The sequence below is a fragment of the Notolepis coatsorum genome, assembly GCF_963971535.1.
Source record: "Notolepis coatsorum genome assembly, chromosome: 1".
Lineage (NCBI taxonomy): Eukaryota > Metazoa > Chordata > Actinopteri > Aulopiformes > Paralepididae > Notolepis > Notolepis coatsorum.
The window spans coordinates 72080394-72108055 of NC_140165.1; the positions used below are offsets into that span (position 1 = coordinate 72080394).

General features: G+C 43.0%; 1 protein-coding gene across 1 annotated transcript in view; it reads left to right on the forward strand.

Moving 5' to 3' along the window:
* The window catches only part of prdm4 (PR domain containing 4), a 97950-nt gene that overhangs the window by 67646 nt on the left and 2642 nt on the right, over positions 1 to 27662 (forward strand). The window contains 2 exon segments of the mRNA XM_084312602.1: positions 16023 to 16700; positions 25664 to 25832. Of these exon segments, the coding sequence (XP_084168728.1) occupies positions 16023 to 16700; positions 25664 to 25832 (847 nt within the window).

Consider the following 27662-nt stretch of genomic DNA (forward strand, 5'->3'; position numbering starts at 1 on the left):
ACTACTGCAAGCGTATGGATACAGGATGAGATACAAGACAATAGCTTAGGGCCGTATGCCCCGTGGGGGCAGGAGGAGTCACTCAAGAGGGTTCAGCACTGCAGGCCAGACAGAAGGCGGTATGAAGCTGTTCCATGGGACCGGTTGAGACGGAGACAGAGGTTAAAAGGTTCTCCTATGTCTGCAGAAAAGCAGACAAGGGAGCAAATAGACATCCTAACTAAACTAGACAGATTAATCTAAGGGTCAGTCCCCGACCAGGTGAGATCAGGGTAGGTTGAAGGAGAGAGAGAAAAGATGGGTCTTAAGCAGGGATTTAAAAGCTTCGACAGAGCAGGCGCCCCTGACGACGGCAGGTAATGTGTTCCACAGGTAGGGAGCGCGGTAGACAAAGGCTCTGTGGCCGGCGGATTTCTTTTTAACCCTAGGAATCGATAGAAGCCCCATATTTTGTGAGCGCAGAGCACGAGCGGGCGAGTATCGAGAGATGAGTTCGGATAGATAGAGCGGTGCAAGCCCATTTAACATTTTGTAGGTGAGGAGTAGCACTTTAAAGTCAGATCGGGCCTGAATAGGAAGCCAGTGTAGGGTGGACAAAACTGGTGTGATGTGATCAAATCTTCTAGTTTAAGGGTGTTTTCACACCTGTAGTTCGTTTGCTTTGTTCCGATTCAGGGAGACACAGGGACTATAATGATACAATGTTGCACTTGTCCCTTAGTTTGTTTGTGTTCACACGGCTGTGTTAACAGCAGACCAAAACAAACGCACGCGCGAGCAAACTGTCACTCATTGGTCAGATTTTGGGGTGTGCCCCCCCCCCCCCTAACCCTGAGTCTCCGCGTCACATTGAAATTGGGGAGGAGATAGCGGGGGGAGCAAATTAATGAATGTGGATGAGAGCCGTGATGTAAGTGGTTGCAGCTACGGCTGTGGGGGTGCTGGAGACATGATCGAATAGACTTGTATGCGCCTGAATCTCCTGAATACGGCGCAAGCCATTCCTAATCGATCAGAACTAAATCGGCAGCGAAAAAGCCCATTTTAAAGCACCTATTCCCCATGCACATGCGCAGATTGCCCACGGAGTCTGGACGACGCGGAGATGACGCACGAATGAATGTGGACTGTTCCATCCGAGGGGGGAGCTTCAGTCGTAATGTGAGTGGCTACAGACCGCTGCACTTAAATATAAACATTAGTCTACCTGGAGACTCAATGAGGTAATTGTAGATGTCGCCATAAGACGCGTCTGGCCATTTAGTGGGATATTTTTTTCATTATCCTGTTCGGCTGAAAGGACACTGGCCACCGAAGCTCCCCCCTCTGATGGAACAGTCCACATTCATTCGTGCGTCATCTCGCATCGTCCAGACTCCGTGGGCAATCTGCGCATGTGCATGGGGTATAGGTGCTTCAAAATGGGCTTTTTTTTTCTTTTAAACTTAAATTTTTATTAACAGTTTTTAGACAGACAGCACTTACAAAAAATAAATAATAAAAAATAAAGAAACTAGCATCACAATAAAAACAAAAGAAAAAACAGTGCACATAAATATTTACATGGGTATCATGGTTAGTTGTCTGGTTCCCCTACAGTTGTTTTCTAGGTATTTGATACAAAGGCTGATTGTGTATCTCCCTTAAACAGGCATAAACAGGTAATTCCTACTCAAAGATGATAAATGCTGACTAAGGCTTGTATGTGTGATCTGGGTCCAGAGACCCTCCTTGAGCTTCTTTCTTCCCTTATCCTTCGTCCTTTCTTTTTTTTTCTTTTCTTTTTTTTCTTCTCTTGTTTATTAACTTTCACTTTGCCTTTTGGTTCACTCATACACAAACCACATCATCCCTGAATATTTAATATCACACCGTTAAACAGACATAAATAATAAGGTATAAAAACATTCAGCAATTGTAATATCCCAAAAAACAAAATAGAAAATACTAACTAAAGCACAGGTGTGTGACATGGGTTCATAGACCCTCCTTGAACATCTTTCCTCCTTTACCCTTCGCCCTCTTGTGTTGCATTTGGTTCTTCCTCTGTGATGTCGTTCTCGTTCCTTTTATAATCCTCCCACTTTCCCCATCTTTCCCCAAATTTCTCTTCCTGTAACCTCAGCATGTGTGTTATCCTTTCCATATCCTGTATTTCTTCCACTATTCCTACCCATTGTGCTATTGTCGGTGGGTCTTCCTTGTACCACAGTCTCGTTATTGCTTTTCTGGCCGCTATCAACATTATCTTTATTAAATATTTGTCCCCCCCTTGTATTCCCTCGTGTGTCAGGTCTCCTAAGTAAAGCACCAGTCCTGTTTGTGGTAGCCCGTATCCTAATATTCTGATCATTGCTTCCCCTATCTCCTCCCAATACCCCTTCAGCTTCTGACATCCCCAGAATATGTGCGTGTGATTTGCCCCCTCCTTCCCACACATCCTCCAGCATGCTCTTTGTGTTGGTGCATATTTTCCCTTCAGCTCTGGGGTTATAAAGAATCTGATTATGTTTTTCCATCCAAATTCTTTCCATATTCTCGATCCTGTTGTTGAATGTTGTACCTCGCATATGTTCCCCCATTCCTTCCCTGTTATTCCTATCTCTAGTTCTCTCTCCCATTTCTCCCTTATATAATCGGTCGTGTGTCCCTTGCTGGTCATTATAGTAGCCCGGTATATTGCTGATATTACTCTTCCTTGCCCCCCTTCGTATGCCCATACTATCATCTTTATTATTCCATTCTGTTCCTCGTCTTTGGCCCCCCTTATTTCTTTGTTGTAGTAGTCTCTAACCTGTAGATATCTGAAGTGGTCCCTGTTTTCTAGTCCAAATTTCTCCTTTAATTTTTGTAGTGTCTGCATTTCTCCCTTCTCTATCATTTTGCATATCGCTGTTGCCCCCCCCCCCTCTCCCACCTTCTGAATCCATGGTCTAACCTCCCTGGTTTGAATCTCTTGTCATGTGCTACCCATCTCAGGACCCCTGACTGCTTCTCCAATTTGTGTGTTTTTACTACTCTGTTCCATATGGTCAAGGTGCATTTGGTGATTGGATCTAATAGTCCCTCTTTTTCTTTAAATAGTTCCCTATCTCCCACCAGAGCTTCAAAATGGGCTTTTTATCTGCCGATTTAGTTCTGATCGATTAGGAATGGCTCGCGCCGTGTTCAGGAGATTCAGGCGGATACAAGTCTATTCGATCATTATTATTATTATTATTATTATTACATCACGGCTCTCATCCACATTCATTCATATGCTACGGCAAGTGAGTTGTGTCGGTTTGTTAAGTCGATTGCATTCTCACAGCGTACGAGTCGCGTCGAGTTCGGTTGGAAGTGCGCCGAGACCACCTACTCTAGGTGGTCTCGGCCCGCTTGTTTTGTTCCGCAACAGAATGCGATTGCTGTGTTCACATATGCCCAACTGAACCGAAATAGGGGGTAAACGCTCCAGGTTTCGGAACAACAGCTCCAAACGAGATAGGTGTGAAAACGCCCTGAGAGTAGACGACAGAGTACAGCAACTTGCAATGGGCCTGGTCTACAAGATACACTATACGACTAAGGCACTGTATGTGTCTATATGTGATATGTATACATATATATATATATGTGTATATGTATATATATACTGTGCGCTTTGCACTAGTGTCTGTGTCTGGGCTGGGCTGCACAGTCAGAATGGAAAGAGAAGAGGCCTCTTCTCTCACTGTTCTGTGAAGCCAGAAATGTGACCTTGACAGAGAATCGCTGCCTGCAGGGTTGGCCCTTGCAGTTATGGGGCAGAGAACTATTATATACTTTAAACTACTATGATGTGTGGGCATATCCACCAATGTTAAGTATATGAGTATTGAATTGTACATGTATATATATGTTATATCGGCTTTCTGTAGAATTTGGATCATTGCAGACATGCATACATGTTTAGTGACGTAATGGGGTTTTCCCAAAAGAAAGTAATCTGTTACTTCTCCAGTAAATGTAACGACTAGAAAGGGAGGAGTTCATCCTTACTGAGTATATGTTGATTGGATGGTAGAAATGACATCACTGTATTTAGACCAATAAGTAAGAGGTCTTGATATGATGCCGGACCTGTATATAAGTGACTGCTCCAGTCTTGACGAGTCAGATTGTCAGATTTTCCAGACTTTCAGTTTTTCTAGATCCAGGCAATGTCGAGCGTTGTATTGGGGCATGGCCTGGCAATTTTTCAGAGTGGCGTCCCTATGACAAGACTCTGTTTTTTTAGATGCTCTAAATCTTTTAAATGACAAAGAGAGTTTTTGCTATGCTAAGAGAGAGATGCTTTGTTTTATACTTACTTTAACTGAATTGGACATTTCCAATGCAGTCTCTTTGTAACTTGCTTTTTCTAATTAAAACAACTTTGTTATAATACCTATTGAATTCGTGGACTGCTTTCTATCGCAATGTGTCACGACGCTGGCCTCGCCCTGCTCTCATCTGAGGTAAAACGGTATAGCTATATTCTGGAAGCCATGCAGATTGAATCAATTGCTGGTTACTGCTTTTCAGCTAAAGTTATATAAAGGATATAATATATATGTATACTATTGACAGTAGTAATGCTTAGTTTCACTGTTTGTTGTTTGCAAGCGCCGGTAGTCACTGTGTTCGACGGGCTCCATTGGGTTTGTGGGAAACTGAGAGTCTCGCCACTGCAGGGCCGGACGATCGGTGGCCACGGATTGATGGACCTGTCGAACTGATAAGGGGCTATGGGGCTTGCAAATGATTGTTAGTGTTAGTACGCTAATATTACACTATTAGCAGTAATAATACTTAAAAGAAAAAAAATAATTAAAAGAGTAGTAATATCATCAGGCTTACAAATGATTAGCATTACTGGCCTTTCGTAAAATGATGATAATAATGATGATAATGATAATGATAATAATATTATTATTATTATTATTATTATTATTATTATTATTATTATTATTATTATTATTATTATTATTATTATTATTATTATTATTATTATTATTATTATTATTATAGGCAAAAGAGTTCTCCCAGACATACAATCGGTTTATTACAAACAAAGAAGAGGTTAACAACTCTTCTATGCTTATATTTCATATCAACTGGATATAACTAACTAGTGACTTTGAAGTAAGCGTGATAGAAATAGTAATTGACCCGAGAACTTAGCGAGTTTAGCACCTCGCTGGGGGATATCGGGCGGCCACAGGGTTATATCTCGAGTAAGTGACCTGAGATAGATAGAGACAACCCGTAGGCATTCAACATGGCGTCCCTGAGTTCGGGCTGAGATCGGTATGAGATAACAGCCAAATAAAATAAACTAGAATATTGATATCGGAGAACCCTGAAATGAACAGATTACAAAAGTGAGTTTAAACCTTACTTGAATGTGCTCTTATCAGCACCTAGGGGCTAAAACCTTCCGCTTTAGAATACGCCAGACAAAGGATATTGATCTGTATGGCCCTCAGTGGAAAGCAGTGGCAAATTAAAAGGCATCTGCGTTTTTGTGGGCATTGCTGGTGGAGCGGTTAATGCCGCAAAGTTGGATTAAGGAAAAAGAAAGTAAAGAAAACCCCCTCTAAATGTCTGGCAGTTTAGAGAGACATCAGCGCAGCCATACAGGCTGGCATTGCCGGCTAACGAGCCAGTGCTAACTGGAAGCTACCTAGCCGGAGTCTACAGGAGGCTACATAGCCAGAGTCTACAGGAGGCTACCTAGCCCGAGACTACAGGAGGCTACATAGCCCGAGTCTACCTAGCCGGAGTCTACAGGAGGCTACATAGCCCGAGTCTACAGGAGGCTACCTAGCCCGAGACTACAGGAGGCTACATCGCCCGAGACTACAACAGGCTAACAAGCCAGAGCTAATTGATGGCTAACTAGCCAAGAGCTAACAAGAGCTCACAACAGGCTAACAAGCCAGAGCTAATTGATGGCTAACTAGCCAAGAGCTAACAAGAGCTCACAACAGGCTAACAAGCCAGAGCTAATTGATGGCTAACTAGCCAAGAGCTAACAAGAGCTCACAACAGGCTAACAAGCCAGAGCTAATTGATGGCTAACTAGCCAGAGCTAACAGAAGCTAACAACAGGCTAACAAGCCAGAGCTAATTGATGGCTAACTAGCCAAGAGCTAACAAGAGCTCACAACAGGCTAACAAGCCAGAGCTAATTGATGGCTAACTAGCCAAGAGCTAACAAGAGCTCACAACCGGCTAACAAGCCAGAGCTAACAAGAGCTCACAACCGGCTAACAAGCCAGAGCTAACAAAAGCTCACAACTGGCTAACAAGCCAGAGCTAACAAGAGCTCACAACCGGCTAACAAGCCAGAGCTAACAGAAGCTAACAGCTGGCTACCAAGCCAGAGCTAACAGAAGCTAACAGCTGGCTACCAAGCCAGAGCTAACAGAAGCTAACAGCTGGCTACCAAGCCAGAGCTAACAGAAGCTAACAGCTGGCTACCAAGCCAGAGCTAACAGAAGCTAACAGCTGGCTACCAAGCCAGTGCTAACTGATGCTAACAGCAGGCTAACGAGCCAGTGCTAACAGATGATGACAGCAGGCTAATGAGCCAGTGCTAACGGATGCTAACACCAGGCTAACGAGCCAGTGCTAACAGATGATGACAGCAGGCTAATGAGCCAGTGCTAACAGATGATAACAGCAGGCTAACGAGCCAGTGCTAACAGATGATGACAGCAGGCTAATGAGCCAGTGCTAACAGATGATGACAGCAGGCTAATGAGCCAGTGCTAACGGATGCTAACAGCAGGCTAACGAGCCAGTGCTAACAGATGATGACAGCAGGCTAATGAGCCAGTGCTAACAGATGATAACAGCAGGCTAATGAGCCAGTGCTAACAGATGATGACAGCAGGCTAACGAGCCAGTGCTAACAGATGATGACAGCAGACTAACGAGCCATTGCTAACAGGAGCTAATAGCAGGCTAACTAGCCATTGCTAACAGGAGCTAATAGCAGGCTAACTAGCCATTGCTAACAGGAGTTAATAGCAGGCTAACTAGCCATTGCTAACAGGAGCTAATAGCAGGCTAACTAGCCATTGCTAACAGGGCCTGGACCCAAGGTACAGGGCGACGAGAGCCCAGAATGGGCCTGAAAGATAGAAAAGAAATGAGTCCTCTGTGGACTGTATCTGTGATGCCCTGCGTGGCCTACGGACAGGGTCACACGACCAGGCCAACCACACTTCAATAGAGGACTGCTGCTACAATTCTCGGGGACCCGTGGGGTCGCCCGAGAAGTGACAATTCGACCTACCTCAAACCACGGGAGAGATCCAAGAGGTCAGAAGGGGTGACCATAAGAACTATGACACTGTGTTCTTCAGACGACAACAACTGGGTGCATTGGCCGGGAACAACAGATGCAAGTCTTCACGCCGGCTACCAGGGTACCAGGGAACCAAGATGACAGAGGGGGTGTTGAGAGTCACAGCCATCGTGACCCCGCAATTGCCATCTCGTCCCCCAGTACAGACGCTATTAAGACAGTGGAAAGTGACCGACCAGGATAACAGAGGCGGTGTTGAAGTGCCACAAACAACTAGTGACACTTTTTATTATGACATCCTGTTCTCCCTGTCACTTGTATGATGTAAAGGATTAAGCATATGTTTATTGTATATATCTGTTTTAAATCTAGGCATATGTTACTGTATGTGTCTATATGTGATATGTATACATATATATATATATGTGTATATGTATATATATACTGTGCGCTTTGCACTAGTGTCTGTGTCTGGGCTGGGCTGCACAGTCAGAATGGAAAGAGAAGAGGCCTCTTCTCTCACTGTTCTGTGAAGCCAGGAATGTGACCTTGACAGAGAATCGCTGCCTGCAGGGTTGGCCCTTGCAGTTATGGGGCAGAGAACTATTATATACTTTAAACTACTATGATGTGTGGGCATATCCACCAATGTTAAGTATATGAGTATTGAATTGTACATGTATATATATGTTATATCGGCTTTCTGTAGAATTTGGATCATTGCAGACATGTTTAGTGACGTAATGGGGTTTTCCCAAAAGAAAGTAATCTGTTACTTCTCCAGTAAATGTAACGACTAGAAAGGGAGGAGTTCATCCTTACTGAGTGTGTTATGTGTTATATGTTGATTGGATGGTAGAAATGACATCACTGTATTTAGACCAATAAGTAAGAGGTCTTGATATGATGCCGGACCTGTATATAAGTGACTGCTCCAGTCTTGACGAGTCAGATTTTCAGATTTTCCAGACTTTCAGTTTTTCTAGATCCAGGCAATGTCGAGCGTTGTATTGGGGCATGGCCTGGCAATTTTTTAGAGTGGCGTCCTTATGACAAGACTGTTTTTTTAAATCTAAAAAAAAAAATAGAGTTTTTGCTATGCTAAGAGAGAGATGCTTTGTTTTATACTTACTTTTACTGAATTGGACATTTCCAATGCAGTCTCTTTGTAACTTGCTTTTTCTAATTAAAACAACTTTGTTATAATACCTATTGAATTCGTGGACTGCTTTCTATCGCAATGTGTCACGACGCTGGCGTCGCCCTGCTCTCATCTGAGGTAAAACGGTATAGCTATATTCTGGAAGCCATGCAGATTGAATCAATTGCTGGTTACTGCTTTTCAGCTAAAGTTATATAAAGGATATAATATATATGTATACTATTGACAGTAGTAATGCTTAGTTTCACTGTTTGTTGTTTGCAAGCGCCGGTAGCCACTGTGTTCGACGGGCTCCATTGGGTTTGTGGGAAACTGAGAGTCTCGCCACTGCAGGGCCGGACGATCGGTGGCCACGGATTGATGGACCTGTCGAACTGATAAGGGGCTATGGGGCTTGCAAATGATTGTTAGTGTTAGTACGCTAATATTACACTATTAGCAGTAATAATACTTATTAAAAGAGTAGTAATATCATCAGGCTTACAAATGATTAGCATTACTGGCCTTTCGTAAAATGATGATAATAATGATGATAATGATAATAATATTATTATTATTATTATTATTATTATTATTATTATTATTATTATTATTATTATAGGCAAAAGAGTTCTCCCAGACATACATTCGGTTTATTACAAACAAAGAGGTTAACAACTCTTCTATGCTTATATTTCATATCAACTGGATATAACTAACTAGTGACTTTGAAGTAAGCGTGATAGAAATAGTAATTGACCCGAGAACTTAGCGAGTTTAGCACCTCGCTGGGGGATATCGGGCGGCCACAGGGTTATATCTCGAGTAAGTGACCTGAGATAGATAGAGACAACCCGTAGGCATTCAACAGTTAGTATCCGTGCAGCCGCATATTGCACAAGTTGAAGATTTTTGATGCTTGAATTAGGTATGCCTGAAAAAAGTGCATTACAGTAGTCTAGACGTGATGAGAAAAAAGCATGAATTAGGGTTTCAGCATCAGCCAGAGTTAAAATGGGGTGAATCTTTGCGATATTACGAAGATGGAAGAAGGCAATTTTGGTGAATCTTTTTATATGTGCATTAAATGAGAGGGAGGAATAAAAAATTACTCCAAGGTTTTTTATGGTGGAGCTCTGGGATACATGACAAGTATCAAAGTTGAGGGAGATGTCCGGAAACAGGCCTCTGTGGTTTGGGGGGCCAACAATTAACATCTCAGTTTTAACTGCATTAACACTTTGAGTGCCACGGGTCCGGTGCCCTGGAACCCCGTTGCGTGCCACCACCCACTTCAATGACAGAGCTCTCATATTTGCGAACGTATAAACTATATCTTAAATTATGGCTATGTGTCTAATATGGCCGTTACTTATCAATGACTTGTTTGCAGTCAACATTGTCGAAACGGATTGTTTTTTAATCTGTTCATTTTCGTTTTATACCATTTTGAAAAGCGCTCGTTTTTGAAAGTTTCAGAAGATTCTGTGATAATCGGCCCTTACTGGAATACACTGGAATACACAAAACACGTTGTCATTTTTCTGCCTATTTATGAATCGTTTTCAAATAAACGCTAGATTATCGATAGTATATGTGTACTTATGCACGCTATAGAAGCGGGCTGAAAATCGATTCTCCTATTTCCTGATCAGCACACACACACTCACAGCCACACACACACACATATGGGACATGTTGATATATAGGTGAAAACAGCTCTGATTATCCCAAGACTGGTAAAATAGATTCCTTACCTCAGATCAGATGTTCTCCAAAAAGATTATTCCAATTCCTGATCGCCATTCCAAATATCGATCGCGTTTATTGATCCAACGCTGGGTACTGGAAACACATTATCCGCTGTTCTGGTGATCGGCGATGACTTCGATCGTCTCCGGTTACATGCCTGACAAGTAAAATGTGGAAGCAGGACTTTTTTTTCTCCATGCGTTTCATTCAATCCAATCCAAAGGGGTGCAGTACCATCCGGAGAGACGATAGGGGGCGGTATTCTCCCTGATCGAGTTCAGACAGATCCCCACTGGTAACGTGAGGCTAGATTGATGAAAAATGAATGGAAATCGATTAAAAAAAAAACTAGATGTCTCGTCGTTGGCACTGAGCGGTTGGCATGAACTAACGAGAAATCTCGTTGTTGGCACTCAAAGTGTTAAGGAGTAGAAAGTTTTGCGACATCCACTTTTTGACGGCAAGCAGGCAAGCCTCAAGATTTTGTAATTGGGAGGAATCATTTGCCTTAATAGGTATATATAATTGGGTGTCATCAGCGTAAAAATGAAAGTTTATGCCAAATTTGCGTATGATATTGCCGAGGGGTAGCATGTAAATCGAAAATGGCAAAGGGCCCAGGACAGAGCCTTGTGGGACCCCACATTGCACTGGGAGGGTCTCAGATGTTAAATCATTATAGACCACGCAGTGTGTTCTATCAGTTAAATAAGATTTAAACCAAGCAAGTGCATCCGAATGCCAACATGATTCTCAAGCCGACCTAGAAGAATCGAATGATCGATAGTATCAAAGGCTGCACTAAGATCAAGCAATAAGAGCACAGACGTTAGGTTTGAGTCAAGAGAGAGCAGTAAGTCATTTGTGACTTTGGTAACCGCAGTTTCGGTGGAGTGTAAGGCTCTGAAGCCAGATTGAAAAGATTCATTAAGATTATTGTTTTATAGATGGTCAGTAAGTTGCGTTGCGACAATCCGTTCTAATATTTTGGATAGGAACGGAAGATTGGAGAGGGGTCTGTAATTTTTTAAGATTAGAGGGTCGAGGTTCGGTTTTTTAAGTAGTGGTTTAATGACTGCTGATTTAAAGGCCAGGGGCACCACGCCAGTAGACAAGGAGGTGTTGAAGATATTGAGTAGGGCAGGGCCTAGAGTTGCTGGAAGAGGGTCAAACAGACAGGTTGAGGGTTTAGCCACACCAACCAATTTAGAGAGGGCACTAAGTGAGACGTTTTCAAGGCAGCATAGCGTATGGCTGGATTCAAAGTCAGGGGGAAAGCCCATCAGAGGTTGGGAGGGACTCTGATTGTTGAGTAAGCCAACAATTTCATCTCTTATGAGATACATTTTCTTGGTAAAGAATTTTATGAATTTGTTAGCCGAGAACGCATGGTTTAGGGCACTTGGTTGTTTCTGAGTAAGTTTTGCAACTGTGTCAAACAGAAACTTTGAGTTGTTTTTGTTCTCATTAATGAGCCTGGAAAAATATGAGGTTTTGGCAAGTGAGAGTGCCTTTTTGTAGTTACGTAAACTATCATTCCAGGCAAGGCGGAATACTTCGAGTTTGGTCGAAGGCCATTTATGTTCAAGTTTGCGACATGCCTTTTTAAAGGAGCGAGTTTCCTCTGTAAACCAGGGAGTTTGTTTTTGCGGAGCACATTTAATTTTAGGCTTAAGGGGAGCGACAATGTTGAGCGTGCTACGAAGGGCGGCGTTAAGTTTGTCTGTAAAGAGATCAAGGGGGCCAGAGTAAGAGAGGAAGGGAGAGAGGGTGTCTGGTAGGCAGTTAACTAGAATTGGGACAGTTGAGGCGTTAATACGACGGCTCATGTAGGACTCTACACTGTCTGGACGAGAAACCGTCAAATCAATTTGAAATTTGATGAGGTAGTGGTCTGAGAGAGCAGGAACATAGGGAGAAATGGTCAAATCTGACACAGTGAGACCGCGGGCTAGGACTAAGTCAAGGGTGTTCCCACCACTGTGAGTGGGTTGGTAAACGAATTGAATGAGGCCGACAGTGTCAATGATGTCGGTAAAAGCCTTATTTAGGGGATCTAGAGTTTTGTTGGAATGAATGTTAAAATCACCAACAATTAAAATGTTATCTGAGTGTGTAACAAGCTCAGAGATGAAATTGGAAAACTCATCTAGGAAGAGGGTGTAAGGGCCTGGGGGGCGGTAAAGGACAGCCATTACAAAGGATGCAGTGGACGTAGGAATCAGACCGCCACACTTTCTGTTGGGGGGAGAGGGACGCAACAGGAGCACCTCAAACGAGGAAAACGTACAGTTTGCGTCGGATGTAAAGTTGTGCTTAGTCGTAGATTAGAGCAACTCCGCCTCCTTTCTTGGAGGTGCATGCGATATGAGAGCTACTAAAATTAGGGGGTGAAGCCTCGTTTAAGGGCAGAAAGTCATTAGGTTTAAGCCATGTCTCAGTGAGGCCCAATAAGTCGAGACTATGGTCTGTTATCAGTTAATTTACCAAAAGAGCTTTGGTTGGCAGAGAGCAAATGTTGATAAGGCCAACCTTCACGCACTCTGTATATTTAACAGCGCGATTTTCAGCCATGTGGGTAGGTTTAATCGCAATTAAGTTGGCATGGTTTATCGCACAAGGACGAGCTGGGTAAAGCGGAGTGTAACGAGATATTCTAGTTTTGATTGGATATACCGGGTAGAGGATAGAGATAGAAAGAGAGGAGTGGGGAGCCTGGTGGAGGAGGGACCCAGCATGGTTAGGAAAGGTATAGGGATTGGCAGGCTCCATCGGTTTAGCATGACTAGCAGGCTCGCTACAAGCCTGTACCCTGGCATGCTTGTGGGGTGGCTGTCAGCCCGAAGTTCTATGTTTCCGGTCCAGTTCCCTACTCTCACTCACTGCGGATCTCAGAGCCATGTCCATACCCACGGAGAGCAGCCAGGCTCCATTCCAGTTGGGATGAAGGCCATCCCTAGCAAAGAGCTCCGGACGTCTCCAGAAAACATAGAAATTGTCTATATACGGAATCGTATTTAGGCAACAGTAACCCTTCAGCCAGATATGAAGTTTACGGATCCTGCTGTACTTGCCATCCCCATACTGAGGGGAGGGAAAGGGACCAGAGATAATACAGGCTTTCTTAAAAGACTGGACTGTGGAGATCAGGGCCCTGAAGTCCTCCCTCAATATCTCAGACTGTGTCATTAGTCATTAGACCCGGAGTGGATGATGATGGATGATGCCTGAGGATGGTCCTTTATGAGTGAAGGGAGTGCTGCCTTGATGTCCGAGACCCTGGCTCCTGGGAGGCAGTAGGTTCTGGCCCTCGGCACAGCCACATGACGCACCATTGAAGTCCCGATGACAAGCACAGAGGGAGGGGGAGCGGTGCAGGGCTCACCATCCCTTGGGGGTCTCCATAGAGGTCTGCCGTCTATAGATTTACCATTCCGAGTGGGAGGGGGGCGCGGCTGGCGAGGGGGATCCTTCAGAGAGTGAGGTAGGGGACCCATCCACGCCTCCTGCGTGTCGGCTACAGGCGTGGTACCAGGAGCAGCAGTGAAGGCCATTCCTGCATGTCCAGTCTGCTGTAACACCTGTTCCCACGGCCCGGGAGAGGAGGTCGGTTTCGGTCTGGGGGTGAAGACTGGGAATCTAGGGCGCCTAGAAATGCTAGGAGTAGCTGGCAGATCCTCCTCCCGCTCCTGTGGTGGGGGGCCCAGACAGCTCCTAGCCATAGGAGTGGGTGAGCCTGACCCCGGACGTTGCCTCTTGGCCCCTGGTGTCCGGTGGTCAAGCTCCACACTCTCCAGGATGTTGAATCTGTTGGAGAGTGAGAGAGAGTCCCAGGTTCGCCTCTTACGCCTCGACTGCACTTTAGACCAGGCCTGGGGAGGGGGGTGAGTAGGAGTATATCCAGAAGTATATTGTTCAATGTATGTGAGGAATGAGACAAAGGACTGAGGTGTGAACAGGGTGAAAAGTCACTACTAATCCTCATTCATGGGCGCTTTTAACCCAGCAGTTCTCAAACTAGGGGTCGTGACCCAAAGTGGGGTCGTGGGTAGGTGACAGTGGGGTCGCATTCGCATTGGCAAAAAATTTTATAAAAAATAATCAATATATATATATAATATATATATTTTTTAATGTTCTGGCAACATATTTTGGCTAAATATGCCTGTATTGATAACATAGTGCTGTAATTAAATGTTCTAAGGAATATGCATGATCAAGTTCAACAACGTGTGCTTTTATTCTAATTAGCCTTAATTCCATGTTGAAATTATGCGATACATTAACTCATTGACTGCCACGCTGTTTTTCCATCTGTACTCCCTGGCGCCAGCGTTTTTTTTTACCATTTTCACGATGTTTGCAGACCCATCGTATATTCTATATTTTAGCTATGGAGACAATAGTATGGCTCATTTGAAAGGCAATATTTATACTCCAACAGGGAACAAACCGTTTATTTCTACATACCTTCGTTCCTGCGCAATCCCAGGGTAAAACCCGTCCCGTTTCAAAATAATCCAGTCTTGTTTCCTGGAACGCGAGATATTACATGTTTTCTGTGCAGCATGCGCATTTCGTGCGGGTTGCTCTCCTGACACCTATATTATTTCCAGGTCAAAGGTAAACATGACCATAGTAGAATGGTTCTATTCACAAAGCCACCATGCGGGGGGGAGGGGGTCCGCTTTCTGATGCTGGGATCATTACAAAGGCATGTTTTATGATGGGGTTCGGTAAAATAGACGTTACCTTTGTCAGCTGGTCCACCAGAACCCCGTCCACTCTTGCTCCGAAGTGTCTGAGTCAGAACAGGAACAATAAATAACGTTAGTTGGCCCTGGCAGCGCCCAACAGATAACGTTATCGTTACATCCAAACAGCCTGTGTGAAAATACTAGAATCCAACATAGTCTGGTGAAAACGCACCGTATGTTATGGATGGATCGTCACCGTTTGTCTTCTTCATAATAATCTCCAATAGTTCGGTCTAGGCGATCGCCATTGCCGAACGTTATAGTTTGCTCTAGTCTGGGGTGCTCTCAACTCTGTTGTCGGCGACAGATAATGTTACAGTACATGCTCAAATATAGTATTATATGTAGTGTTGAAGGAGGTTGTAAATGTAGGCAGGTGCTAGGGAGTGGAGGGCTTTGTAAGTGAGGAGACAGATCTTAAAGTCAATCCTATACTTAACAGGGAGCCAGTGAAGTGAGGAGAGGACAGGTGTGATGTGGGAGAACTTGGCAGCGGGTGATGATGCGGGCTGAGGTGTTCTGAACTAGTTGAAGTTTATGGAGGGATTTAGATGTTGAGCCAATGAGCAATGCATTACTGTAATCTAGACGGGAGAAAATGAGGGCATGAACCAGCTTTTCAGTGTCGGAGGGGGACAGTAGTGGTCTAATGTGGAAAATGTTCCTGAGGTGAAAGTAACATATCTTGGTGATGTTGGTCGTGATGGTGTTTCGAATGATAGTTTGGGGTCAAATAGAACACCCACATTTTTCACTGTGGGGGAGGGGAGGATAGAGTGGTTGTTGATGGATATGGAGCAGTCGGTTTTTATGGAGAAGGTACTTCCTGTCTCTCCTCACACTTCCTGTCTCTTCTCATACTTCCTGCTTCCTGTCTCTTCTCATGCTTCCTGTCTCTCCTCACACTTCCTGTCTCTTCTCATGCTTCCTGTCTCTCCTCACACTTCCTGTCTCTTCTCATGCTTCCTGTCTCTCCTCACACTTCCTGTCTCTGCTCATGCTTCCTGTCTCTTCTCATACTTCCTGTCTCTTCTCACACTTCCTGTCTCTGCAGGTGTGCCCCCGGTGCCTGAGGGCCAGATCTGCCAGTGTGGCAAAGAGTGCACGTCTTTCTCAGAGCTCAAGTCCCACCTGAGCAGCCATAACAGCAGCCACAGCCACAGCCAGCCCTCCCACAGCCACAGTCCCCCACAGCAAGACCAACAACAACAACAACCACCGCAACTCACCCAGCAGGAACACAAACTGACCAATGGGACGCTGAGCTCGTCCTCCTCCCCTTGGTCGTGCCACACCCACAATAACAGTAACTCAAACTCTACCAGCACTACCTCCAGAACCAGCTCCGGCGGCCCGGAACACGCCTCCAGAACCGGCCCTGGCGGCCCGGAACATGCCTCCAGAACCGGCTCCGGCGGCCCGGAACACGCCTCCAGAACCAGCTCCGGCAGCCAGGAACACGCCTCCAGAACCAGCTCCAGCAGCCAGGGACACGCCTCCAGAACCGGCTCCAGCGGCCAGGGACACGCCTCCAGAACCAGCTCCGGCGGCCCGGGACACACGCGGGAGAAGAAGTTCAAGTGCAGCATGTGCTCGCGAGCGTTCAGCACCTCCACCAAGCTCAACGTGCACTTCATGGGCCACGTGGGGATGAAGCCGCACAAGTGTGAATTCTGTAGCAAGGCCTTCAGCGACCCGAGCAACCTGCGCACGCACCTGAAGATACACACAGGTGAGGTACACACACACACACACCTGGAGATACACACACAGGCATTAAAGCGTTCCGTCTTGAGACGGATTTCCGTCAATTTGATTCGGAGTCGTGACGGATTAATATGATTTGTAGACGGAACAACATAAGCACCCGCCAAGCGCCAATGGCGGGCAGGTTTTAGGTTTGGCGAGTGACATTTGCGAGGTCTGAGAGGTCTGTCCGCCACATGGCGGGTAACAAAATAGTCATGTAAAAGAATTAAAACTGCGGTGTGTTTTGGTCTTACGGCAGCCTTGCGCTGTTTTTGCAGCCTCGCCCGAATCACTCCTTGTTTACCGACGTCACATCCACCACCTGCTTATGTACCTGCTTGCACTGTAATGTTACGCACGCCTGCTATACCGATTAGCTAACGTTAGCTTAATAGCGTTAAATGGAAGGAGTAAGCCGGCCACTAAAAAGAAAACCCACCGTGGTTTTCTCAGACGAAAAGGATGAGCGGGACCACCTAACAAAAGAAAGTTTCGAGAGGAATGGAAGTTTGAAGATAGCTGTGTTTCAAGAGACTGCTCTGATCATCACCCTGAAATTCGTCTTGGCTGAATGACAGGCTAAACAAAATAGCATGTGAGCATCAACTTTTCGAATTGAAACGATAAGTAAGCACATCGTCTCATACTGGTTTCATAATACGTTTCCGAATGGACGTTTGGATTAAACAAAGTGTATGCAGTGACGCTTTCCCAGCGGAACACAAGCTGCTTAACATTACAGGTATGTGTCATGCACGTTAACGCAGCTAACGTTAAGGTAGCAGGAGCCGGCCCGTCGGCCAATAAAGTTCTTTCAACAAATTGATTCACAAAATGGATTATCATTCAAACGTTATTGAAGCCTCCCGTGACCAGTAAGTACGTACTACTACTCAACCGCAGCAATGTTCACTATACATTTAAAATGGGGGACCCTGATGTAAACAAGACAAACGTCTTTCTCTGGTCTGCATCCCCTTAACAATTGTGTGTATTGAGCCGTACTGTATTGTACCCATTCTGCAATCTGTTAAATAAAGTTTTCATTCAATCGCTATGTGCCTAAAGTCAAGACTCTACACAGTACTGAACTAGAAAAAACCTGCCAGTAAGTCAAGTATGCTGGAGTGAGGCGCAGACGGAGGTGGCCATAAAATACCAGAGGGAGGTGAATGAATGAAAACTAACTGTAATACAACGTTATTTTTTACAATAATTTACATAACATCTTAAGAAATTACTAATGTGTATGGGAACTGACACAAGAAGGTAATGGTAAAGGTAACGCTTAAAATGTATTATTGCAGAGGCAAAAGGCGCAGTGAAATTTTTTGGGTGCGCCTAAATTATGTGCTGGTGCACCTAAATGAAAAAGTTAGGCGCACTGGTGCAACCAATGTTAGTCTGGAGCCTGAAATTTGAACTATACACAATACATAATTTGAACTATACACAATACATTATTTGAACTATAGACAATACATAATTTGAACTATACACAATACTGAATTTGAACTATACATGATACATCATTTGAACTATACACAATACATCATTTGAACTAGAGATGTTCCGATACCATTTTGTCCTTCCTGTTCCGATTCCGATACCTAAGCTTTGGGTATCGGCCGATACAGATACTGATCCGATACCAGTGCATACATAAAAAAAAAATAAAAACTATTATATAAATTATATATATATATATATATATATATATATATATATATATATATATATATATATATATATATTTTACAGATACTGTTTTATATATACAGTTTTTTAGTAATAACTAGAAAGTAATGGTATTTATTCAACAACAGGTGATTGTATAGATTAGTATTAGTATCATTAATCAATGAGTATGGGGCTGTGGCACTGCAGATATACCCTACTCCAATGATCCGCACGGACGTTAGACGGTGTTGCACTCGCTACCCAGTCTGTTAGCTAGTAGTTAGTATTACCGTTTATGTTGTGATTTTCGATGCAAAATAAATATTCAACATTCTCTTTTGAGACTCCGCCTCAGACTCTTATCCTTTGGCACTTGGAACTTGCTGTACTTTGCTTGCAGGTCTGCAGCCATTATTGCTGGATTATGAATAGCACCAACTTTAGCCACGGTAACGTTATCACGCTAAGCTAGCTGACCTAGCTCGTCTTCCCCGCATTGACATTTGATAACGTTAGTCAGCTAACGCTAGTCAGTAGCTACTTGACTTAAATACGATTCACCGTGGGTGCATTATTGTTGATAGATGGACAGTGTCAGGTCCTGGAGAAAGGACAGGCGATCATCTGATTTGATGTAACGTTAAAGCGGATGTTGTTCCAACTAGCTAGCTTTTCAGCTAATGCTATCATAACACCAGCAAGCAAAACACATCCCGTCCGAGCTCCCCATCACACCGCTCTGTCGGGACAATGGAATTTAAGAAAGTGTATCTGCTGTTAAAATGACAAACAGCATCACACTTTAAAACACGTTCATTTTATAATCCTCACTCTCCGCAGGAGATAAATGACGTCATGGGATCGGAGGCTAGAATTTATGTGTACTCGCCGATACCGATCAGTCGTAAAAAAAAAATCCAAACTTCAAATAACTACAATTTCGACAGTTTTCGGCTTGTCATTGCTCCGACTGCTTTGTTGTTGAATCAAGTCAAATCATAGGTAAGCATATATTGTGCGTGTGAACGTTGACATGAAAAAAAAAAAGTTAAAAAAAAAATAATAATAATAATAATAAAAAAACGTTTTAATTTTAATTTTTATTTTTTTTCGGTTTCTCACTTGATTCGATACTCGGTAGTACCGACGTGTTTCGGTTCGGTACCTCAAAAGTACCGAATTCGGTACCCATCCCTATACACAATACATCATTTGCATTCAACACCTTAGCCAAGTCCTTGCCAAATGCAGTGAAATCTGAGGAGCTTGGTCAACTGAATGAAGAGGTGCGAGCCTACCAGATTTAGGAGCACAGGCCAAACACTTTGAGGAGAATACTGAACGGATCGATGTTGACTGGTGGAGTAAGATCTTGGCCATGAAGACGCCAGAAGGAGGGATGATATTCCCCATGTTAGGGAAGTTGGTAAAGGCCCTTCTGTCATTGTTCACTGGCCCTCTTGTCGAAGGATCATTTAACATCATGGATGACATCATTGAAAAAGACAGGGCCAGGCTGAACATTGAGACATAATTGACATATGACTTGTATTATTGCACAAATGTTGCATTCTCATCCCTTGGATTCTTATTATTGTATTATTGTACTATGCACAATCGTTGCGGGCAAGTCCCCCCGCATTTCACTGTATACTTGTATGCCGTGACAAATAAAACTCTTGACTTGACTTGGCTTAACACTTTGACTGCCAACGACGACTTTAGTCGTCTTAACTCGCCATGCGTTGAGTGCCAATGACGAGTTTTCTCGTCTTTTTCTCGTTGTTTCTTTTATTAGCAATATCCATTCATTTTTCATCTATCCAGCCTGACGTTATCATTGGGAATGGCTCTGAGCTCGAAAAGGGCAAATACCGCAGCCTATCGTCTCCCGGATGGTATTACACATCATTGGATTGGATTGGCTGAAAAAGTGCATCGAAAAAATAACTCTGGTCCACGTTTTACTTCTGGGGCATGCATCTGGATACTAGGGGTGTAACGGTACACAAAATCCATGGTTCGGTACGTACCTCGGTTTTGAAGTCACGGTTCGGTATTTTTTCGGTACGTGGGGGGGGGGATACAATTTTTTTTTTCTTTCATTTATCTATTTATTTAACTATTAAACAATATAAAACGAATTGGCCATAATTGACTGAGCAAACTAATGCTTACTGCTGTAACCTACTAATAACACTTAAGTAAATCTGAAGATTATTATATAGCAGACAGATAGATGCCTTGGAGGATAAGTCGTGGACAACTGTAGCGTGTGCTTGTTTATACATAACCCCTTTCATGACTGTGATGCTTGAATACAGGGGCAGGGCTTGCATCACAGTCATGAAAGGGGCTAGTTTATAGAGCTGGTGGTATGGAAATACGGACGAGGGAATGAATGAAAACTTTATTAACAGATTGCAGAATGGGTACAATACAGTACGGCTCAATACACACAATTGTTAAGGGGATGCAGACCAGAGAAAGACGTTTGTCTTGTTTACATCAGGGTCCCCCATTTTCAATTCATAGTGCTAGGTAGCGGGGCTATATTACTTTTATGTGCTTAAACCCAGTGTTCTCGACAACAGAGTATGGTCGCAGATCTGCTGCTATAATAACACATATGGCGTTTGTTATTGCGTTGGCCCGGTCTGAATTAATAGCGAGATGCTTCTTGAATGCAACGGGGAGCTGGGTTTGCACTAGCATATGTTTCTTCCGTGTACCAGTGATATTCACATTCGGGTGATGCCGTTTCAAATGCGTGATAAAGTTCGCAATAAAGTTGAACAATGACATGGCTCTGGCTTGTCAGTTAGTATTGACTCGCCATACTAAGGCTAATATGCTATGCTGAATTACAGCTCTCGTTCAGTGTAGCTGCGCGCTGCATGGAATGAACAAACAACATCCGGTTAGTTGTGCACGTTATATTAGGGCCGGGGGGATTTAAGTTCCGCAAAAAAAGGTTCCATACCGTTGCAATCGCTCGGTGCACAGCGCGTACTGTACCGGAGGACCACATTGAGGCGGTACAGTACGTATCCGCGTACCGTTACACCCCTACTGGATACTATTACATTGACTGAGGGGACTGGAAGAAGCGTCGATTATCTGTTTCGGAGTATAACGTTGGATCAATAAACGCAATCGATATTTGGAATGGCGATCAGGAATTGGATTAATCTTTTTGCAGATCTGATGTGAGGTAAGGACTCTGTTACCAGTTTTGGCTTAATCAGATGTTTTTTGCACAGCGATCACAACGTGTGTGTGTGTGTGCGTAACGTTAACGCTAAGCACGGCATGAATAATCGATTTTTCAGCCCGCTTCTCTAGCGTGCATAAGTACACATATACTATCGATAATCTAGTGTTTATTTGAAAACTATTCATAAATCAGCCGAAAAATTACAATGTGTTTTGTGTATTCCACTAAAGGGCTATTATCGTGGATTTCTCTGAAATTACTAGAACTCTCCGAAACTATACTTGTATTCAAAACGGTATAAAACGGAAATGTACCAATGAAAAAACAATCCGTTTTTTCGTACATGTTGACTGCAAGCAAGTCATTGATAAGCGAGGGGTGTTTTAGACCCATAGCCATAATTTAAGATATAGTTTAAGCCTTCGTAAATTTCCCCGACCTCCCATTGACTAAAGCACTGCCACGGAAGGGGTTATTCTGGTCAAAGGGGCGTGGCATGCAATGTGTTAACAGGCGCCCCAAAAAGTGAAATAATTTTTTTTCATTTTTTGAGGACTGCATACTTTTTTTGCAAACCAAAATACTATACTTTATACTTATAGCACATGCATAAGCCTGGTCTCTTTTGAAAGATAATATTCTGATAAAACACCCTGGGACCATAGCCTAGTCCAGGGGTGGGCAATGTTTTCAGAACTGTGCAAAAAAAAAGATCAAGTGTCCCATTTCACTTGTTATATTTCCACATTTTAGTGTTCTTCAGTTCTTTTTTTTTTTCATTCAGTGTGAGAAATCCAGTCTCTGTTGAGCTTTAAAAAGTCCATCAAAGTCAGGTTGCATGTCTGAGGTGGAGATGCGAAGCACAGCTGCCAGATGTTCATCAGTGAGAGAGGATCTGTACCTGGACTTGGTAAACGTCATGACTGAGAATGTCTGTTCACATATGTAGGTGGATCCAAAGAGAACCAACATCTTCTGAGCATGTCTCCTCATGTTTGGAAAGTTCTCCTCCTTGAGAGCAGAGTAAAACTCTAGCAGTGATGCTGACTTAAAGTGCTCTTTCAGTAGTGAATCAGACTGCAGGTCAATGAGTTCAAGCTGAACAACTATCAACACTGCAGGTAAAGGGAGAGGAAACCAGCTGCATTTCATCCTCAACCTTTTTGAAATCTTGAAAACGCCTTGAAAATTCATCATGCAGTGCTCCCAACATGGATGAGTACCTGTGCCGGTGATCAGCTGATGGTTTGACTTCTTTCAGGGTTTTCATGTGTTTGAGATTGTTGCTGCCTAGTTGCCTTGAAATTAATTGCAACTTTGTCATGAAGGCTTTCACATGGCTATGCATTTCATGAGCAAAAATGCCCTTGCCCTGCAGTTGTGTGTTCAGTAGGGATGGGTACTGTTCACATTTGAACCGATACGGTACCGGTACCTGTGAATCGATACCGGTACCAAACGGTACCTTTTTTCTGTACTTTAGTCTCTAAAAATGTAATCTACCTACCTCAGTTGTGAAAAAAAAAATCCAAACTTCAAATAACCACACTTTCGACTTTCGGCTTGCCCCGACTGCTTTGTTGTTGAATCAAGTCAAATCCAAGGTAAGCGTATATTGTGCGTGTGAACGTTGATATGAAAAAAAAAAGCTTTTTATTTTTTTATTTATTATCATGTACTCTTTCGCGGGCCGGTCAGAATACGGCCCGCGGGCCGTACAATGCCCAGGTCTGGCCTAGTCCATAGTTAATAGTCTTGTATAGTACATGTCCAAATTTCATGAAAATCCGTTCAGAAATGGGCGATTAGGAGTGATTTTGGTAAAAAGTGAGGAAAGAAAAGCTCTGCAGGTTTACATTTTCTCATAGAATCCAATGCATTCTGTGCATTTTTTACTTCCTGTTTATGCTTTGGAAAGGGGGTGTAACTAGGGATGCTCGATATTGGATTTTTTACCTATACCGATATCATAGCTGTCAACCCTACCGGTTTTCCGGTATTCTCCTGTTTTTTTAACCCTCTTCACGCGCTGTTCACGGCTCACGGATTGGTACGTATTTTGTACTTATTATTATTATTTTTTACAAAATGGCTGCAATTCTCCTCCGTGACGACAGGTGGCAGCAGTGTAGATTAGACCGTTATCACAGGAAGTCAGACCGTTGCGACCCGAAGAAGACAGCGACGCGACCGGATAAAGCTCAGAGCTCAGGGGAGAGAGTAGACTGATGCACCGAGGCGGCCGCGGACCGAGGGTGTCAAATCAACTTAGCCAGTGTCTCTTGATTGCCCACTCTGTGGCTTTTGTCTCTGGAACAAAAGGTTTGCAAATCTTTTGTGGATAAAACAATACAAATGCAGGAATGTGTAAATGTGTTGGTTGGTGAACACTAACAGCCGTTTGCTCTGCGCCTCCACTGTCCCCTCCTGCCATTCCTCCACGGATAGCATGCCTTCACTGACGCCCAATTTCCTTATGCGATTTATACATATAAATAAATTGATCCGTTTTAAAAGTCGTGAATTGTCATGGTATGACAAATACAGTTACTGGTAACTCGCAGGCATTGCAGAGATATTGAGGAAAAACACAAAATCGCATTGGCTTTTTTTCTATCTAATTTTTCTCTGTAGAATGAATGAAAACTTTATTTAACAGATTGCAGAATGGGTACAATACAGTACGGCTCAATACAGACATACTACACAGACATAATAGACACACACACTGTTCCAAAAATGATATTCCCATTTCCCACTGCTAAATTAATGACCATAGGTATTTTTTATAGCTTTTTCAGGAACATGGCATGTCTTTTTTTATCATGCATATCCTGTTACCTATATTTTTTTGCATTTTGCACAATCAATGCGGGCGTGACCACCTGCATTTCACTGTATGTGACAAATAAACCTCTTGATTCTTCTTGAGTTGTCGTATTAATATGTAGCCTACAGTGATGAAGGTATAAAGACACTGGTAATACATTGATTGATTGCTAACTTTAACAGATGGGTACAATACAGTATTGTGCAATACACAATTGTTAAGGGGATGCAGACCAGAGAAGGACTTCTTCCCCCATTTTCAATTCATCATAACATTTATGTATGAATTGTAAGATTTCAATAAATATGAACATGTTAATGCTACTACTACATAAACTGAATTTATACTGAATTTGTCTTACACTTAATGCAGGGATGTTCACAGCATTTCACTTTCAACCAGGTATCTGATTAATTTAATGTAGCAACTAGTTCACCCAGTCCTTGTTGGACTGATAACTTTAAGTGGTTGCCTAGTGGAGATTTAGGATTCACTGACTGTAGACTGTAAGAAAAAAAGCTGCAAGAAAACTAAATGTCTGGCATCTATGGGTTCCAAATACTGTCAAATTACAGTAAAATCAAATGCATTTACAGATTACAACCTTTATTTAATGGTTAATATTTTGATAAAAGGTAATTTATAATACCGGTTTTGACCAGCAGCGACGAGGCAGCTCCATTGGGAGGGGGCGGGGCCGGGTGGGAGGAGGCGGGCTGAGGGGGCGGGGCCAGGAGAAGGGGCGGGGCTAAAACCTGCACGTTTTTTCAAATCGAAATGTTGACAGCTATGACCGATATTGTCCAACTCTTAATTTCCGATACCGATATCAACCGATACCGATATATGCAGGGTTCCCCCCCCCCAACAAATTTAATAATTTCAGGTAATTAACATTACATATCTCTTGTTGTGGAATTAACACAACATTATGCATACTTTTGACAATAAATAAATTCTGAATTTGTTCTTACTTGCCTGCCTGGGTAAATAAAGGTTATAGAAATGTAAAAAAAAATTAAATAAAAAATTAAATAAAAATGTTGAAAACCGATACTGATATTTTCCGATATCACATTTTAATGCCGATATCAGCCGATAATATCGGTAGGCCGATAATATCGGACATCCCTAGGTGTAACCCAATACTAGGAATATGTTCCATATGTTTTGTCCACTGATGATGTATCACTCGACTGACTCCTTGATGTCCCACCAGGTCAGAAGAACTACAGGTGCACGGTCTGCGAGAAGTCGTACACCCAGAAGTCCCACGTGGCGTCGCACATGGTGGTCCACACGGGGGCGGAGAAGCTGCAGTGTGGCCTCTGTGACCGGGCCTTCATCAGGAAGCCCGACCTGAAGCAGCACATGTTTTCACACACAAAGTGAGTTCATCAGGAATAACGGCTGAGACCACTTATTGATTTAGCGATAATTATCGATAACTGCGTGAAATCTGCGTGAAAGTGGCGTCACTTATCGATTTTTGTGCATGTGTAAAACAATTAATCTTAAACAGGCACAGACCCGCCGGCGGGCCCTCTTAACCCATATAGTGCCGACCACGAGATTAGTCGGGTTAACTCGCCATGCGTTGAGTGCCAAAACTAGAGAAAACTCGGGTTTTAATCGTTATTTCTTTTATTAGCAATATCCATTCATTTTTCATCCATCCAGCCTGACGTTATCATTGGGAATGGGTCTGAGCTCGAAAATGGCAAATACCACCGCCTATCGTCTCCCGGATGGTATTGCACATCATTGGATTGGATTGGATGGGACTGTGCATCAGAGAAAAACTCCGGTCTGGGGTTTTCCCATCTCGGGCAATGTTACCACATTCACTGGGGAGGCTCGGAGCAGCTTTCGATTATGTGTTTTGGACTATAACGTTGGATCAATAAACGCGATCAATATTTGGAATGGCGATCAGGAATTGGATTAATCTTTTTGCAGAACATCTGATCTGAGGTAAGGACTCTATGTTACCTGTCTTGGCTTAATCAGATGTTCCTATCACCGCTATCACAGCGTGTGTGTGCATAACGTTAGCCGTATCCACGGCATGGATAATGGATTTTTCAGCCCGCTTCTCTGGATACCAGTTTCCTCTCTGTGCGTTCAGTAGAAAGCTATCTGGCTGCATGTTAGCCTAGCTTAGCACAATGGTTAGCCTAGCCATTGTCCAACTAACGCCTCTCCCGAAGGCTACCCGGTCATGTCCACTTCCATTCATTGTGCTAAGCTAGGCTAACATGCAGCCAGATAGCTTTCTACTGAACGCACAGAGAGGAAACTGGTATATATCTTCTTGTCTCTCTCTGGAGAAGACGGTAAGCTAATTTCCCAAAATGTTGGAGTTTTTTAAAACCAGAGACAGTGGACAGACTTGTCTTTCTTGCCTGCAACTTAAAGTAATCACTTTGCTTGTCCAAATGACAATACTGACCAAATTGAGATTTATTTTTCTCTTGTCCATTTATTTAGTTTGCTTTCTAATTTAAAATACAGCTTGAAACCTTTTGTCCACCAAAAAAGCGCCAAAAGATAGAAAAGAAACTAGCAGAGCCAGAACTGTTCAACTCCCCTGGAGCCACACACTGGAGTGTGATGGGCTGTAACACTAAAGATGGCGGCAACGACAAAGAATTGCTGCACAATAAACATACACTTGTTGTTTAAAAAATAATAAAATAATAATGAATTAATCTCACAATTTTCTGTAATTAATCTAGATACAAAATTGCATTTTTCGATTTAAGACCGAAGCTTGTAACAGATATTTACTTGAGTAAAATCATGGAATTAATGTAAAATCAACACAAAGAAAGTATATTTAGATTCAAATAGTATTTTAATAGTAATATAAATCATATTAACAACAAAAATGTGTTCCATCTTCATGTCAGATGAAAAGGAGCATGAGTCGATGCAAAAAAAGAACAAGCAAATATACTGCTGAAAGTTCAGAACGTTGAAGATTTTTCACTCCATAGATTAATCTAGATTAATTTATTTTAATGCTTTAATTATTTAAAATTAATCTCAAGTTAAAGCATTAATTTTGACAGCCCTAATAATTTTTAATGCTAATAAAGATATCGATAATTATCGATATCGAACAATATGAAAAATGTTATCGTGAATTTTTTTTGGCCATATCGCCCAGCCCCACCACTAGTGTAGTTTCCAAAACTCGTTGATGCCATAAGCTT